General features: G+C 48.1%; 1 protein-coding gene across 8 annotated transcripts in view; it reads left to right on the top strand.

Moving 5' to 3' along the window:
• Positions 1-17,849, top strand: part of NFATC2 (nuclear factor of activated T cells 2) — a 176,946-nt gene that overhangs the window by 104,694 nt on the left and 54,403 nt on the right. For all 8 annotated transcript variants that reach the window (XM_077951993.1, XM_028828511.2, XM_028828512.2 and 5 more), the window contains exon 6: positions 2,524-2,664. In XM_077951993.1, coding sequence (XP_077808119.1) covers positions 2,524-2,664 — 141 coding nt within the window. The remainder of the gene's footprint in view (positions 1-2,523; positions 2,665-17,849) is intronic.

Genomic DNA, 17,849 nt, shown 5'->3' with positions numbered 1-17,849 from the left:
GGCTTTGAAGGGAGAAGCAATGAGGCTGCCGCAGGAAAGAGGAGCTGTGTTCACAGCAGTGTGCAGTGATTCACAGCTCAACTGTCCGCGCCAGCCTCCCGCCCGGCACTGAGAGCTTGCAGCCCCTTCCAGTCCCCAGCCCGCCTGGCCACAAGCCTTGGGCTGGCTTGCCCAGTAGCGATGACTCAGGCTTTCCACCTGTAAAACGGGTGGGATGCTCTAGCCACTGCCCCACCCATCCCTGGGGCCAAAAGCCCCCAGCTGCTCCCCAATTTCATCAAAGGCAGATCTTCAAAGCCTGAACCTGCAGCTGCTGTTCTTGCTGCTAATAAATCTCATTTGTGGCAGCTCAATTAGGAAGTCATCACAAAACTTTGATATTGAAAGAACGGATTAATAACCCAGCCCATGTGGGAGAGATTAGCCGCTTCTGCGGAGAGATCTTTGTAATCTATCCTTGTAGCCGGCAGCCCCTGGGGCAGCGCCTGCAGGCGGGTCTCTGGGAACAGAGGGCGCCTGGGCTGAGCTGGGGTTGGGAAAAGCCATCAGGGGATTGGTCTGAGTCGCTGCTGGATGGCACTTTCAAGGTGGAGTGTCTGGAAGCCTCTGGCTGGTGCACAGTGACTCCTGAAATGTTGCCAAGTGCATCGTTGCTCCACTGAGGGGCCCCAGCAGATGCAGGGGGATGCCAGTGGCCTGGAGGCCCAGGCAAGGCAGGAGGGAAGGGTTAGAATTAGTCTGTGGGCCTCACACAGTTACTGCCCAGGCTCCCGGATGGGGAGGTCTGCAGGCTCCTGGCATGGAAGGGGCTGGCCCTCTGCCCAGTTCTCTGGGCTTGGGGAGGAATGCCAAGAGCTCAGACTGACTCACCCCGGGGGGGCGGGCCCGGCCTCTTGGCCCACGCTGGAAGGAGAGAGGCCTAAGGAGGCGGGGCCCTGGCTGTGGCTGGGACCTGTTTCTTGCCTGCCCTGGGAAGATGGCTGGAGCAGGTTTTCATTCTTTTCTGCAGCCTGGCTTCTGGAATAGGTGACTGACTAGTTAACCTAAGAGATTGGGCTCTGGAGCTGGAGAAACCTGCTTTTGAGGGTTCAAATCTAAGCTTCACCGTGGATCCTTGGCCAAGTGGTGACCTTACTTCTCTTAGCTTTGGTTTTCTCCCCAGTCAAATGCGAATCATTTTAATACTTCCTTCCTCAGAGGGTTGCTATGAGCATTCAGGTATAGCATTCTGGTTTAGTGCTCAGCAGAGGCCTTTCCTGTGCCTCCATTTTTTCATTTATTACAAATATAGATGAGGACATAGATATAAATAGATGTATTGAGAATACATATTGGAGGATACAGACATATCCGTATCCATTCATCCACCCACCTACCCATTCACCCATCCATCCATCCATCCATCCACCCATCCACCCATCCACCCACCCATCCATCCATCCATGCATCCACCCACCCACACACCCACCCACCCATCCACTCATCCATCCATCCACCCACCCACCAACTACTATGTCCTCCTAGGTTCTCGGCACTATTCCTGGCCTAGGCTTACAGCAGTACACAAAACAAAGCCCCTCCTTCCTGGGCTTACATGTTAGTAGGGGAAAGATGAAAGAAGATAAACCGATACAAGCTATATATAATGTATCTGAAAGTGAAAAGCTCTACGGAGAAAAGCAAAGTAGGACAGAGAAAGCAAAGGTGACAGAGAATGAGAGAGAGGGACCAGGCTGGGTACTGCTGTTTTAACTCTGGGGAGGGGGTGGGGTGGGTTAAAGAAGCCTCTCAGAGGAGGTGACAGTTGAGTAGAGACCTGCAAGAAGTGGAGAAGGGAGCCATGTAGGTTACTGGGAGGACAGACACTAGAAAGTGCAGATGCTCAAAGGTAGGAGTGTGCTGAGTATGTGTGAGAGACAGATTGTTCTAGAAGTGTGGCTGGAGCAGAGTGAATGAGGGAGAGTTCTAGAAAAGGACATTAAGGGGGTAGATCACGGATATCTTAAAGACTATGTTAAAGATCATAAATGAATTCCAAAGGCAATATGTCTAAACCTTCAGGTACTATGTCCCAAGCTTAGCATACATGATGCCTTCATGTTTTGACTGACATCAAATGTACAAAGAAAGGATATACTTTAACAAAGGAAACCTCATAGAGAAGTTGATTTGCCCATCCTTTTGTAAGAGAATAAAGAAAACCAATTCTCATGTACCTGTCCTCCTTATAAGGACAACAGGCAGCCTCTGGCTTCCTGTAAGGAGAACAGGCCTCTGTCCCTTGATTCATGAAAACGAAATGTGTTGTTAGAGGGAAATTAGCTCAAATGACTTAGAGCACTTCCACAAGGCATAACATTTGTACAGTCATTGATTGTCAGGGGTGATGGTTCCACATTTTAGATAACAACAGGTGACACAGGTGGACAGAGAATGTCATGTCTCAGTACCATGAAATCAGACCTCCTCTTTTGAGCAGACATCTCCCCTTGTCACAGTGACTTCTCTCTCTTTTGCCTGCAGCCCAGCGATCTGCTCACGAGCTGCCCATGGTTGAAAGACAAGACACGGACAGCTGCCTGGTCTATGGCGGCCAGCAAATGATCCTCACGGGCCAGAACTTTACGGCGGAGTCCAAAGTCGTGTTTACTGAGAAGACCACAGGTCAGTGGATTTCTGAGCTCTTTCTCTGTCCCCCAGAACCATTCAAAAGTGACCATCTCTTTCTTCCACACAACATTGGTTTTGGAGGGTGGATCCCACCGGGCAGTTTTATACCCTGCTCTTTTCACTCAGCGTATCTTCAGGGATTGTGATGGCCACACCGTTCACCATGGCATGAATGTGCCATTCTACATTTTAACTCTTCTAGGTCATTTTGACAGAAAATAAGATTATCCCCACCCTCAACCCTTTTTTAAAAATTACTTTTTTACATAAGGAAGGAAATTTTAAAAACTTTTTGCTGTTATCAAGAAGGGAGGCCAAACAGCAAAGTGATAAAGCATGCATTCTCTGGCCCTGGATATCTTGGGTTCAAATTCTGGCTTTGCTATGTGCTTGCTCTGTGATCCGAGGCATATTACCTAACCTTTCTGTGCCTTAATTTCCTCATGTATAAAATGATAGTAACACAATTTCTTACCCCATAGAGTTGTCATGGAGGTTAAATGAACTCATACATGTCACGTAATTCTAATAGCGACAAGTACAGCATAAGCCAATTAATATTGGCTACTTGTATTTTTATTATAAGTAGTTCTGCAGTTAATCATCTTCTAGGATTAATAAATCTTGTACATGAATCTATATGTATATCTTTTTAGTCTATTTAGGGTTTATTCCTAGCAGTGGAATTTTGGAGAGTCATTCTGAAGACTTTAAATACATATTGCTAAATTACCTTCCAGAAATCTACAAATTGACGTTTCTGTCATGTCAGTCATAGTTTCACCCCCAAAAAAATCATTGTGGAATTGGCACTTCTTTCTACTTTGCATTTCCTTGCTATGAGAGGCATAGCGTTTTGTTTATTCACCAGGTGTATTCTTTCTTTGGTGCACTGTCAGTGTCTTTTTCAGTGGGTATGTGGTAGAAAAGATGCTGATCTGAAGTAGGAAAATATCAGATTAAGCGATAATTAATGAAACAAATGTGTTGTTAGAAGGAAATTAGCTCAAATAACTTGGGACACTTATTTTGGATACTAGAACCAATTTTCTTTTTCCTTAACTGACATGATTTCAGTAGGTTACTTCAAAGGGGTGTTGATGTTTGTCTGTTTGTTTATTGTCCTTAGAACAATCCGAGAACATAAGAGGTGGGTTGTCCAGTTGGAGGGATTGTGCACTGCACAAGGGCACCTTCTCTGAGGGCTACCATTCATATTGGACAAATCACCAGTTTACACATTAGTAAGACAACTTCTGGTGGGTGGAAGCAGATTGTCTTAGGCAAAGAATGCTGCTTCCAATCTCACACAAATCATCCTTTTGGGATGGGCTGGACATGTGACCGGGGTGTGATAACTGCATTCTCACAGCTGGAAGCATAACAGGAGGCAGAATTTATTTTAAAAGGGTTTGATGACGCCTTTGCAAAAAACAACAAAAAGGGTATTAAGTAAGGCTGTGGCAGTGGGAAGGGAGATGCAGGGATGCGTCGGGGAGTGGTTTAGAAGGCAGATGTCACTGAGGTTTGATGGGATGTAGTGGTGTAGAGAGGCATTAAGAATGCAGGTGGCAGGGCCAGCCACCAGGCAGGCTGTGTGCCACCCGGGCAGCTCTGCTACTCACCGGCAGTGTCACCTGCTGAAAGTCTCCCTCATCTATCCCCACCTGAAAAGCAGGGACAGTGCCTACCGCAAAGGTAAAGTCTGAATGAATTAAAGCAAGTAAGCTTAGCACCAGAAGTGCTCAGTAAGGGGCAGGGGCTGCTGCTGTTTTTCTGGAGCTGCTGTGGATGGGGAAGGAGAAGAGGTTGAGCGTTGAGATTGTTTAGTTCACGTCGTGCGCTTGGCCAGCTGAGCTTTAGCACGCAGGAGAGGAGGTCTGTGTGGGGATGAGGTTGGGCAAGGAGGACGAGTTCCATTTTGGAAGCGGAAGTGTTGAGTCTGATGTACCCGTGGGCCTTCTTGGATGAACCATGATCTCACCTCTGTGGAAAGGCAAGAGATTGGGAGGTACGTGGCCACGTGGTCTCGACTAAGAAACCAGATCCTGGCTGCAGATGTTATCTCAGGAGCTGTCAGCAATGAGATCCCAGGTGAAGTCCTGGGAATTGGCTCTGACCTCCCAGGATGGCCTCCAGTGTGAGAAGGGGAGACTTAGAAGCTGAGAGCCACAGACTTTAAAGGTGGCAGAGGAGGAGCTGCCACAGCAGGAGGAGGAGAACCAGGGGGGTCTGGTGCCCTGGAGACCAAGGGAAGGAGATGTGGGAAGGGTAAGCAGAGGCTTACCCTTGCAGTGCTATGAAGGTCCCAGAGCCCGAGGTCAGCCTGAGAGTCCAGAGCATGGGGGGCCTCTGGTGATTTGAATCACATGCACCCAGGTCACGGTGAGCTGAGGAGTAAAGTTGCTTGAGGGATCAGAGATGATGAAAGTAGAGTCTGTTGCAGGCAAGAAGACTGCACCAGCGGTCCCCAACCTTTTTGGCACTAGGGACCAGTTGCATGGAAGACAGTTCTTTCCAAGGGTTGGGGAGGTGGGCTGATGGTTTCAGGATGATTCAAGCACATTATTACATTTATTGTGTACTTTATTTTTATGATTATTACATTGTAATATATAATAAAATAATTATATAACTCACGATCATGTAGAAACAGTGGGAGCCCTGAGCTTGTTTTCCTGCAACTAGATAGTCCAATCCAGGGGTGATGGGAGACAGTAACAGATGATCAGGCACTAGATTCTCATAAGGTGTGCGCAACCTAGATCCCTCGCAAGCGCAGTTTACAGTCGGGTTCACGCTGCTATGAGAATCTAATGCCAGGCTCATCTGACAGGAGGTGGCGCTCAGGCGGTAATGCAAGTGATGGGGAGTGGCTGTCAATACAGATGAAGCTTTGCTCACTCACCCGCCACTCACCTACTGCTGTGCGCCCAGTACCGGTCTGTGGTCCGGGGTTGAAGATCCCTGGTCTATACCACATTGTTAGCCTCAGCGTTATTGACAGTTTGGCCCAGATAATCACTTGGCAGGGGCGCTGTCCTGGGCACTGTAGGATGTTCGACAGCATCCCCAACCTCCACCCGCTTGACGCCAGTAGCGCGGCCCAAATTATGACAACCAAAAATGCCTCCAGACCTTGCCAAATTTGCCCTGGCAGGGAATATTGCCCCTGGTCAACAACCGCTGGTCTATGGCTTAGAAATTTTCAGGAAAGACAAGGAAAGGAAAAGAAGAGCATGAGGAAAACTCAGTATCAGGGTCACCTTAAGCCTTCCCCTGTGCTCTCAGCAGTGCAGGCCCAGCGTCTGCTTGGCGGAATGCCTGCACAGCCCCCCCGAGCCGTCCTGCCAAGTGGGGTGCAGGGAGGAGGCCTGGCCTCTGCTTGCTTTGCCTTGAGGGGCTGACCCAGCCGCACAGGGCTGTTGCCTGAGTGGTCTCTATTTACACTGAAATCTTTTTGTATATATACTTTTTTTTAATCCCTTTTTAAAAAAAACAATGTTTTGAGACACACTGGCTCTGTCACCCAGGTCGGAGCTCAGTGGCACGATCATAGCTCACTGCAGCCTCGACCTCTTGGGCTCAAGCGGTCCTCCCACCTCAGCCTCCCAAGTAGCTGAGACTATAGATGTGCTCCACTGTGCTCAGCTAATTTTTAAATTTTTTTGTAGGGACATGGTCTTGCCATGTTGCCCAGGCTGGCCTCCAACTCCTGGGCTCAGGTCATCCTCCTGCTTCAGCCTCCCAAAGTGCTGGGATTACAGGCATGAGCCACTATGCCCAGTCTAATCCTGTTTTTAAAATAGCAATACAACATGAACATGTTTTCAGTTATTTAATAAATATCCTTTGAGAACCTTATTTTATTTGGGGTTTTTTGTTTGTTTGTTTGAGACAGAGTTTTGCTCTGTCACTCAGGCTGGAGTGCAGTGGCATGATCTCAGCTCACTGCAACCTCCACCTCCCAGGTTCAAGGTGATTCCTGCCTCAGCCTCCCGAGTAGCTGGGATATTACAGGCATGCGCCACCGCACCCAGCTAATTTTTGTATTTTTAGTAGAGACGGGGTTTCTCCATGTTGGCCAGGCTGGTCTCGAACTCCTGACCTCAGGTGATCCACCTGCCTCGGCCTCCCAAAGTGCTGGGATTACAGGCATGAGGCACTGCGTCCGGCCTGGGAACCTGATGTTAAATGGATGCTTCGCATTCCATCGTGTTGGGTACTTGATTTAACCATATTCCCTTTTATTGGGCATTAGGCTGCTTCCAACTTTGTGGTATTAAAAGCCACTCGGCAATGAACACCTCCTGCATTTCTTTTGTCAGCTAGGTAAACACTCATGCTCTCAATCCAGGTTGCTTGTGTTCAAAACCCAGTGCCACTACTTTCTAGCCATATGACTTTGGGTAGGTTACTTAGCCATTCTGGGCAGCGGTTTCCTCATCTGTATATTGAGGATGAAGACATTCCTACCCATGCGCTGCCCCTGAGATTAAGAGTTCATATGTGTTAAGTACTTATAACAGTGCCTGGCATGTAGTAAGTGTTTAATAAATGTAAGTGAATACTTCTTGTTATTGCTGTTGCCTAAGGTTAAGGCCTTTGTGTGGTATAATAGATTCAAGAGGTGCATTTTTGAGTATCTTGATATACTTTGGGGCAGGTTTATTTTTCAGGTGATGGACCAACATAAAATATGCTATACAACGAGAATTTGCTAGGCTCTCATGAGTCAGGGACCAAATTGATGTGGCTAGGGTAGAGGCTAGTTAACACCAGGAAATACATTTGGATGATTAGGAAGAGGTCAGAACAGAGTTCTCCCAGGGCCAGGTAGATACATGGCCTCAGTTTGGTCTGGGCATGGATAAGGTAATAGAGAGTCACAGTGGCTTCTTGAGCAGGGGAGGGGCATGAAATGTCAATGACCAAGTAAGCATGGCCTCTCCAGCTTTGATGCATCTCCAGTACCAGGAAGCCATCCTGCTGGCCGCCTTCTGACCTTCCCAAGAAGCAAATGGCCTTAAAGTTCCTCATCTGCGGTGGGGAAAATACTAATAAGAGGTGAATACTGGCTGACACGATGGCTCAAGCCTGTAATCCCAGCACTTAGGGAGGCTGAGGCAGGCAGATCGCCCAAGACCAGGAGTTTGAGACCAGCCTGGCCAACATGGTGAAACTCCACTAAAAAAAAAAAAAACCAAAAATCAGCCAGGCGTGGTGGTGTGCACCTGTAATCCCAGCTGCTTGGGAGACTGAGGCAGAAGAATTGCTTGAACCTGGGAGGTGGAGGTTGCAGTGAGCCAAGATGGCATCACTACACTCTAGCCTGGCGGACAGAGCGAGACTCCATCTCAGAAAGAAAAAGATGAACACTTCCTCCTCATGCCTGGTTGACAGAGGCTCCATGGGGGGGGGCGTTGCCGATGGAACTGTGCAGGGAAGAGTTTGAGGCTGGACCCTACCAAGTTCCTTATGGAGTTAGGAGCCAGCCAGCTTTTAAGCACTCTGGGAGTTTAATTATTCTGAAGCTATCCAAGGGCATCAATTAAGCATTTGTGGAATGAATGAATGAATGGCATTTATTCTCTAGCTTCTATTCTCTTGGTTTCAGAAGAAATTTCATATTCACCTCTTGAAGGCAGGAAAACACAGAGCCTGTTTCAGCTGTGAAAAGTCGGCTGTTAAGAACGAGAGTAATAATCACAGCTCCTATTATTGGCCATGTCTGCAGGCAGCCCTGTGCCTGCCACTTTCCGTGTGTGGTCTCATCTAAGCTGGCACCCGTGGGAGGCAGACAGTTTAGCTTGGAGAATCCAGGGGACTCGTCCACAGGTGATATTCAGCATCGACCTGTCATTCAACCTCTTGGGGCCTCAGCTTCCCTGTCTGTAAAATGAGATAGTGACAGTCTTTCTTTCCTAAAGTTAAATATGTAAATAAGCAGCATGCACTTAGTGCTCATGGGATGTTCATCGTTATTTTTTGAAATGGGGTCTCACTATGTTGCCCAGGTTGGCCTTGAACTCCTGGGCAACACAGTGAGTTCAACATAGTGGACTCCAGCGATCCTCCTGCCTCAGCCTCCTGAGTATTTGGGATTACAGGCGTGTGCTTTTGTTATTATTTTTATGGTCTTGCAGTGTTCATTGCTCAGGACATAGTCATCATTCAGTTGATACTGGCCCAGGTGCTGGCCTAGGCTGGGAGAGATTTGGGGGGCTGTAACCCACAGTGGTCACCAGCACAGCTCTGAGGTCAGATGGCCTGGGCTCAAATCATTGATCTGCCTTTAGTAGCTGTGTCATTCTGAGTAAGTCACTTTACCTCTCTGAGCTGACATGTCCTCTTTTGTAAGATACAGATGATGATTTACTTCTCTTGGGAGGCGAGATTAAATGAGATTCTACAGGTTGGGTGCTTTGCATAGAGCTCGGAACATTGAACATGTGCATTAGATGTTAGCTTTTTTTATTCTCATCATTATATTTTGGCTGTGGAAAGACAAAAACAGGTAAGACTATCTCATGGAACCAAGAGATATTAAAAAACAGTAATAAGTACTAATAATGAACATTATTAGTAATTTAGTAATCAGTAATTAGTAGTTCATTAATAATGAACTATGTGCCAGGCCTTATTCTAAGCACTTTGTATGTGCTAACTAATCTGATGCCTCATAAGAGCCCTACAAGATAGACTACTGTTTTCTCCATTTTACTGATGGGAGACTGAGCACAGAGAGGTTAAGTAACTTAGTGAAGATCACACAGCTGGTAGAGGGCAGTGGTGGGATTTGACCCCAGGCAGCCTGGGTGTATACCCCACACCTTGGACTCTGTTGTTCTATGCTTAAAAAGCCTAGAACCAGGTTAATTTTGCATGAAGACCCTTCAGCTGCTCTGAATCACAGGCTTGAACCATTTTGTGGTGATGGGGACCCTTGAATTATCCACTTCACCACTCTGGGCAGCAGTTTGAATCCTCCAGTGTTTCTGGCATCAAGGGGATACATTTCTGACCCTTTCATGCCTAACTAAAGAATCCCAGGTGAATGTAGTTCCTGCATTAATGACAAGAAACCATGGGGATGTTAGAGACACGGTGGGCTCCTCTGCGGGGGCTGTCTGGCTCTGAGGGCTCTCTGCAGAGAGGGGCTTGCCTTGCATTCACTGGTCCTGCTCTTTTGACCCCAAGAGCTCACCTCCCAGCCCGGGCTGCCTTCCGCAGGGGGAATCCCTGTTGCTCAACTTCTTTTTTCCAAAACTCATCCCCGTTCCCATCTCCATGGACATTTGGCCAGCAAGGGCTCTGCGGGGCGGGGCGGAACAGTTGAAGTTTTCCAAGGAAGGGGAATCCCAGCTGTTTCTCACATTAAGGAAAGGTGACAGCCTCCTGGGCTAATCTTAGCCCCGAGTTTGGTCATCGGCACCACCAGCTCCAATGTTCTTTTTATAGCTGTCGACTAAAATGGAATTGGCAGTTTCCACTCCAGCAAGATGACAAATTGGAGAGTGGTGGAAAAACAGTAGGAGATGGGAGCGTGGTGTTTCTTAAGTTAGAAAAGCTTGGTGTTTTGGAAAATGGCATCTTATTTATAGCAGCAATAATAATAATGATTATTATATTATTTGTATTACTATTTTTGATTATTTTGGTGACTTTCAAGAGCCTGTGTGATCTGGCCCCTGCCCATCTCTCTGACCTCAGCTTTTTTGACTCTCTCCCTGCCACTTGGCTTCGCAACACCTGGCTTCACTCTGTCCTCAAACACCCCAAGCCCATTTCTGTCTCAGGACCTTGGCTTTCTCAGGGTGCTCTTAGAATGTTCCTCTACCATTTCTTTTATTTTTTCTTACTTTTTTCCTTTTTTTTTTTTTTTTTTTTTGAGATAGAGTCTTGCTCTGTTGCCCAGGCTGGAGTGGAGTGGCACCAGTGCGCAATCTCAACTTACTGCAAGCTCCATCTCCTGGGTTCACGCCATTCTCCTGCCTCAGCCTCCCAAGTAGCTGGGACTACAGGCGCCCGCCACCATGCCTGGCTAAATTTTTGTATTTTGTTTAGTAGAGACGGGGTTTCACCATGTTAGCCAGGATGGTCTCGATCTCCTGACCTTGTGATCTGCCCGCCTTGGCCTCCCAAAGTTTTGGGATTACAGGCGTGAGCCACCGTGCGCAGCCTCCTCTACCCCTTCTTTTCAAGCCTGCCGCCTCCTATTCCTCCCAGTCTCGGCTCAAAGGTCACTTCCTCCACGGGGTCCTCCTTGACCGTCATTCTAAAGTTGTCCCACTTCCCCAACACCTTGTCACCTTTTGTGCCACTGCCCGGCTCTGTTTTCTTGGTGGCACTTAGCACCTTGCCTGTCTGTTCATTTATCACCTGGTCTCTCATGCTGGACTCTTAGTTCCTTGACAGCAGAGACTCAGTGTTTGCTGCTGTATCCTCAGCATCCAGAGTGTTCCCCGGCACACAGTAGGCGCTCATTTGTGTCGTTGAATGAATACATCTCTTTCAGTTGTCACTCCAGCCCTGAGAAACGGGCAGCATCATTCCCATTTTACAGATGAGGTAACTGAGGCTCACAGATGTCAAGTCATGCACCCCAGGTCAGCCCACAACTGGTGACAGAGGTAGAATCCCAAGGCAGCATTTGTCATCAACTCCAGAGTAATTTTTTCTAGTCATGTCGGAGAGGACAAAGAGAAACCAAACAGAACAATTAGGGTCTTTCCTATTTATCATTCTCAGTAATTGCTGAAAAGCCATTTGGATGTTCTCTGAAATTTAAAAAATGTGTAACCCCTCAGGCAAAGTTCACGCTGGGAAGTCCAGGCTGTTCCTGAGTTCAGTGGGAACCCTGGCCCTTGGCCACACGGCCTCAGGCGGAGTCGGGGGTCCCAGCAAAACATTGCAAAACAGGAAAAAATCTAAGGACACAAAAATAAAAGTGATGTGGCAGCAGGAACGGGGTTGCCATGACTTTGAGCGACTCGCTGAGCCTGGGTGGGATCCAATGTTTTGGAAGGTTCCTTCACATGACACAGAGTTTTGGAATTTTTCGGCTGGTAAATCCTTCTTAATTCAGGCCCCCAGGCTCGGCCAACTAGCTCCCTGGCTCTCTGTGTCCCGCGGGGGCGTAGGTTGGAAACTGGCCTGCATCAGATTACTCAGCTTTGAAACTTAAATTGTTTGAAGAGAATTTTTTGTTTTGTTTTGCTGGACGATTTTCTTGGAACGGTCTGATGGCAGAGGCTCCCATCACCTGTCCAGAGGACAAATTGATTTTTTAGAAAGGAGGCGTGGGTGTGGAATTCCCTCTTTCCCACTGAGTCATCATATCCTGACATGAGTCACTTTATTACTTGGAGGTCCCCAAAGGTTGTATTTTGAGCTTTGTTTAATAAATATAAATGCATGTGCTTAAAATAATTTTTTTTTTTTTTTTGCTAAATTAAGTATTTTTTCCATGAATTAGTGCCCTGGAACAATCGGAACCATCTTAGAGCAGACACCTGCTCTTCCCACCTGTTTCTCTCCCTGGGTTCGGTTGTACCCGGCGTGGTGTTTTCTCAAACAATAGACCTGGTATGGGAGTCTCTCCACATGGGGTTTCCCTCTGAGAAATGTCAGACTTCAGGCAGGGCTGGGGCATGACTAAGGCTCTCCGGACCTTTGCCCTCAGTGACTCATGTCCCTGGTGTCAGTGGCCCCCTGGGCTGGACCCATCTCTTACCCACAGCTTTGCTGGGGCACGAAGCTGTTCTCCAAAGATGCAATCCAGATTGCAACTCCGAAGCTGCCCTGGAGATAGAGAAAATGGTCTCGTTTTCAGGGAGCTAAATATTTGCCTAACTTGGTCCCCTGCATTGAAGAACAGGCTTTTAAGTCCAAGAATCCTGCAGTTCATTCCGTTTGCATCTATTTGAAAGAGGCCACAGAGAAATGAGTTTTTAGTGAGAAAACTCGTTGTGTCTAAGCACTTCCACCATCAGAAATTGTTCCTGGTGCCAAAGACCTTTGTGTAATTCCCACTTCAAAGGCTGGATTTTGCATCACCCAGCAGACTTGACCTGAAGCCTGGATTGGCCTCACACTATGTACCTTGGGACTCAGTTTTCCCATCTCTAAGATGGGGTTGGTGGTGTTTTAGCAATAGGAGGAGATCAAAGAACCGAAAGTCTCGGGCACATAGTAGGTGCTCAGAAAACATCAGCTGCCCTTCTACCTGCACTCTGGGAGCCCGGTTGACTTCACACAGGGTTCAGAGGGCAGTGCCATGCTGGTTTCTTGTCTGGGAGAAGAGTCCTTCCTGGAGAGGCGAATTTCTCTCCTGTCCTTACCCTGGAGCCATCAGACTCCTGGAGTCATAGCGTGGCAGCTGGAGGGAGTGTAACTAATGGTCTGCTTCCTCGCCTTCCCCATTTTACAGATGGGGAAGCTGAGTCACACAGTGTGGTCTTCAGACTTCTTTGAGATGACGGAGTTCGTCAGTGGAGGGCTGGGCCTGAAACCCCAACTTCCTGGTTCCCAGAGTAGCTGGCTGTCTGAAATGTATGGGGATCATCCATAGATGACAGCTTAGGGCCGAGAAGAGTCACGTCTAGGGTGGGACAGGGGAGGAGCTGAAATCCGGCCTTTATGTAAGATTAACCTTGACTGAGCATCCAAGCGTGCCCTTTCAGCCTCGCTCGACTCACTCAGCCCCTGGTGCTTCCGTGTTCATTTCCCAGGTGTTTATTGAGCACCTACTATGTGCAGTGCCATGCCAGGCACAGGTGACGCGTGGCAGGTGAGGTCTCTGCCCTTGGGGGTGGACAGTCTGAAACTTGTTTATACGCAGGACACTTTCAGATGGGGAAAATGCTATGAAGCCAGGGAAGCCAGGTCACAGGCCCAAGAGAGAAAAGGGTGTGGAGTTAGGGGGGAAATATAGGATGTGCAGTTAAATTTGAATCCCAAACAGTGAGCTTCTTTAGTAAAAGTATGTTCTATACAATGGTAAGGAGTTTGGGACGTAAAAAGGTGTTCGTTGTTTTCTGAAATCCAAGTTTAACTGAACATCCTGTATTTTTATTGGTTAAATCTGGTAACCCTGGATAGAGAGGGGTCAGGGAGGTCTTCCTGGAGGAGATGGCTTTGAGCAGACCCCTGAAGGTGGGAAAGAGAGAGCCACAAGGACTGCTGGGAGAGTGTCCCAGGCCAAAGGAACCGCCCAGTGCCAAGGCCCCAGCGTGGAGATGAGCTTAGGGCATTTGAGGAATGGGAAGCAGGCCCAGGCGGCCGGTGCATCATGAGAGTGAGAGCTGAGCCTGGAGAGGTGCTGCGGGGGACAGACCCGGCTGGGCCCTGCAGACATGGCAAGGAGTTTGGATTGCATTCCCAAAGCCACAGGTAGTTGTTGGAGGTTTTTGAGCAGGGGTGTGGCATGGTCCGGTTGATGTTTAAGAGTGCTCTGGCCATCTGTGTGAACAGTGGACTTGGTGGGGGGCAGCACTCAGAGAAGCTGGGAGGTGAGTGAGCAGCCGGTCTGGTTGTCCCGGTGGGGGATGGTTGGGGGCCAAGCCCACCAAGGAAGTAGTGGGGCAGACTTGGGAATCAAGGGACTTCCTTTCCAGATCTCAGTAAATCCATTTGGGCAGTGTTACCGTGTTGGGCGGCTGAAATGCTGAGCTAGGGGGGCCATTCCTGAACCTCCCCCACCCCACCCCCGTCTGCTGGGCTCATTAAGCCCATGCTTCCAGGGAGGACACGTTTTTCTGCTAGTTAGCAGTCATAAAGAGCAGACTGAAATGACTTCAACCATTTTTATTTGGCTAATTTTTAAAAGCAGGGCCAGGACTGGGAAGCATCACGCACGGTTTCCTAACATGAACTGACACTTTGATTTCCTCCCCGTTTGCCTTGAGCCCAATGGCATGCTCACAGCCCGGGTGAGGACGGATTTGCCTTCCTCCTCCCAAAAGCTTGCTCATTTCTCCTGGAGTGCTGACACGAGCCCACAGCTCCTCCAGGCTGACTGCTAAGACTCCAGCCCCAACCCACGGCCAACCCTACTGCTTCCTGGCTGCTTTGTTCCATCGCAGGGTTAAAGAATTGCCAGCAAAGAGAAACCAGGAAACCAACCAAAGTATAGGGGCCATACATCAGCAAATGGGCTGGTGAGCGATGCCCATTCTTCTTGCATCTAGTAGGGGTTTTCTTCTGGAGTTGACTCTGCAGTGAAGTTAAAGCAAAGGCTATAATGTCAGCTGGGCGTGGTGGCTCATGCCTGTAATCCCAGCACTTTGGGAGGCTGAGGTGGGCGAATCACCTGAGGTCAGGAGTTCGAGACCAGCCTGGCCAACATGGTGAAACTACATCTCTACTTGAAATACAAAAATTAGCTGGGCGTGGTGGCATGTGCCTGTAATCCCAGCTACTTGGGAGGCTGAGGCAGGAGAATCTCTTGAACCTGGGAGGTGGAGGTTGCAGTGAGCTGAGATAGTGCCATGGACTCCTGCCTGGGCAATGGAGCGAGACCCTGTTTCAAAACCCAACAAACACAACAAAAAAGGCTATGATGTTACTTTAGCCATCCTCCCACCCCATTTTTTTTTTTTTTTAACTTGCAGAGTTGTGCTCAGTCTTCTCTAGACCTAACCCCTTTGCACAAAGTGGTTGGCTCCTTTCTCTTCACCTCTGACTAAGACTTGGAAGGGCCGTTTTCACACTGGCTGCCAGTCCTTGTTAATTTTGGATGGGAGAATTTTGCCTGAACATCTGCTCAAGAGACCAAAGTCCTTTATTTCATCTCAGCCCAGAGTGGTAGAAGCACACTTGGTCTTCTCAGTCCTGTTCCAAGGGGGTAGGTCTGCCCAGAGTCCCAGACCCAAGGTGTGGGTTGGGAGGTGGATTATACAGAACTCCTGGTCAATGGCACTGGGAATGCTGTCTGGGCCTAGTTGCTCTGATTGTGTTTGATTCCTTGTCTGCACCCATATTCCCAGCTCCTTCCTCATCAGCTGATTCCCACAAAGGACCCCATAATAAGGGCTTGGTGATTCCTCCTTGCAGGGTCCTGTGGCTGGAGAGGTCAGTGGTCAGATGTTTCCTGGACTCTGGCTGTGGGGTGCACACTGGAGGATCCTGAGATCAATTTGTTTGTTTATTCAGCCAGTATTAATTGAGCAGCTATTATGTGCCAGATGCTGTAGAGCTGAGGATAAAGCAGAGAATGAGATAGCTATAGCTCTGCTCTGGGGGAACTCACAGCCTGGGGCTGGGTGGAGATAGCAAACCAATAGGTAGCTAAAATGATGTCAGGCTGGAAGAGAAAGTTATAGGGGGATGGTTTGGGATGAGGGGAGGTCTCCGTGAGCTGGACCTGAAGGATGGGAAGGGGATGGTCACAGGAGATCTGAAGAAAAGCATCTTGAGAGACGGAAACAGCAAGTTCCAAGGCCTGGAGATAGGCAGGTATGGCTGTTGGAGGGAAAGAGAAGGTCAGTGTGTCTAACGGAGTCAGAGGAGGAAAGCTGGGTAGAGAGGCTGGGTCCCCACCTCAGTAGACATAAGCAACCCTGAGTCCATGTCTCTCTTGAGCCTGGGTGGAATGTCCCGCCCTGCCTCCCTGTCTGGGGCTCCCTGGAGGGCTGGAAGGCATGCGTGGCCCATCTCATGGCCTGAGGTAGAGCTGTGCTAGAGCTCAGTCAGAGCTGATGGTCCATGCCCAGCCTCCCTCTCAGGCTGTGGCCCCGGAGAGCTCCCAAGAGACAGGAAGGTCAACAGGCAGTTGCAATGTGCCTTTTCCTTAAGGGGAAAAATATCTTTGTTTTAAAATAATAAAAACGTAAGCAAATTAAAGTGACCATGATGCTGCATGTTTCTTGAATCAGTGAAGAAAGGCATGAAGGTCTCACCTCACCATTCAGGCCCAGCCCCGGCGGTACAACCATATGAGTAGCTTGGGGCACAGGCTTTCAAAGTTTAAGTAGACTTATGAATAGACTCACAAAGTAGAAAAGAATTGAAGGGCCATCCTGACCCAAGTACTTTGGTAGGTACTGAAGGTTTTTGCTTCTTTTCATTGCATTAAATTCTTCATTGCAAATAAATAAAATGGCCATAGAAAGTATTTATTGGTAGGACAATGGTTGAATTAATTATGGGCCATCATGCTGTACATACTGATCTGCAGCATTTTTTTAAAAATCTGCTTTTATTTTATTTTATTATTTTTTTGAGGCAGAGTCTCACTTTGTCGCCCAGGCTGGAGTGCAATGGCGTGATCTCGGCTTACTGCAACCTCCAGCTCCTGTATTCAAGCGATTCTCCTGCCTCAGCCTCCTGGGTAGCTGGGATTACAGGAACGCGCCACCACACCCAGCTAATTTTTGTATTTTTAGTAGAGACAGGATTTCACCATGTTGACCAAGCTGGTCTCAAACTCCTGACCTCAAATGATCTGCCCACCTCAGCCTCCCAAAGTGCTGGGATTACAGGCGTGACCCACCATGCCCAGCAAAATCTGCTTTTTAATAGAACAGGATCATATTTCCAGGTTAGAAAACACAGATCTACCTTACTCTAAGCGATGCCCAGTGCTCTTCTACTGATTTTCCATACTAATTACAGATGGCCCATAATTAATTCAACCAGTCTCCTACCAATAAATACTTTCTATGGCCATTTTATTTATTTGCAATGAGGAATTTAATGCAATGAAATGAAGCAAAAAACTTCAGTACCCACCAAAGTACTTGAGTCAGGATGACCCTTCAATTCTTTTTTACTGGAATCAGAACATGCAAGACTCCAGGTTCTAAAATCATAGTACTGATAGCAGCATTAACTATGGGCTGGGAATTTTATTAAGCATTTCACATACACTGTCTATTTTAATTCTCGTCACATCTCCTTGAGGTCAGTAAGATTAACCTTAATTTTTTTTTTTTTTTGAGATGGAGTTTTGCTCTTGTTGCCCAGGCTGGAGTGCAATTGCATGATCTTGGCTCACCGCAACCTCCCCCTCCCGGGTTCAAGCAATTCTCCTGCCTCAGCCTCCCAAGTAGCTGGGATTACAGGCACCCGCCACCATGCCCAGCTAATTTTTTGTATTTTTAGTAGAGACAGGGTTTCACCATGTTGGTCGGGCAGGTCTCAAACTCCTGACCTCAGATGGTCCACCCGCCTCCTCC

Source organism: Macaca mulatta, chromosome 10 (assembly GCF_049350105.2).
Source record: "Macaca mulatta isolate MMU2019108-1 chromosome 10, T2T-MMU8v2.0, whole genome shotgun sequence".
NCBI classification, from domain to species: domain Eukaryota; kingdom Metazoa; phylum Chordata; class Mammalia; order Primates; family Cercopithecidae; genus Macaca; species Macaca mulatta.
The sequence above is the reverse complement of the archived record's forward strand: the minus strand, read 5'-3'. Positions and strand labels throughout refer to the sequence as shown.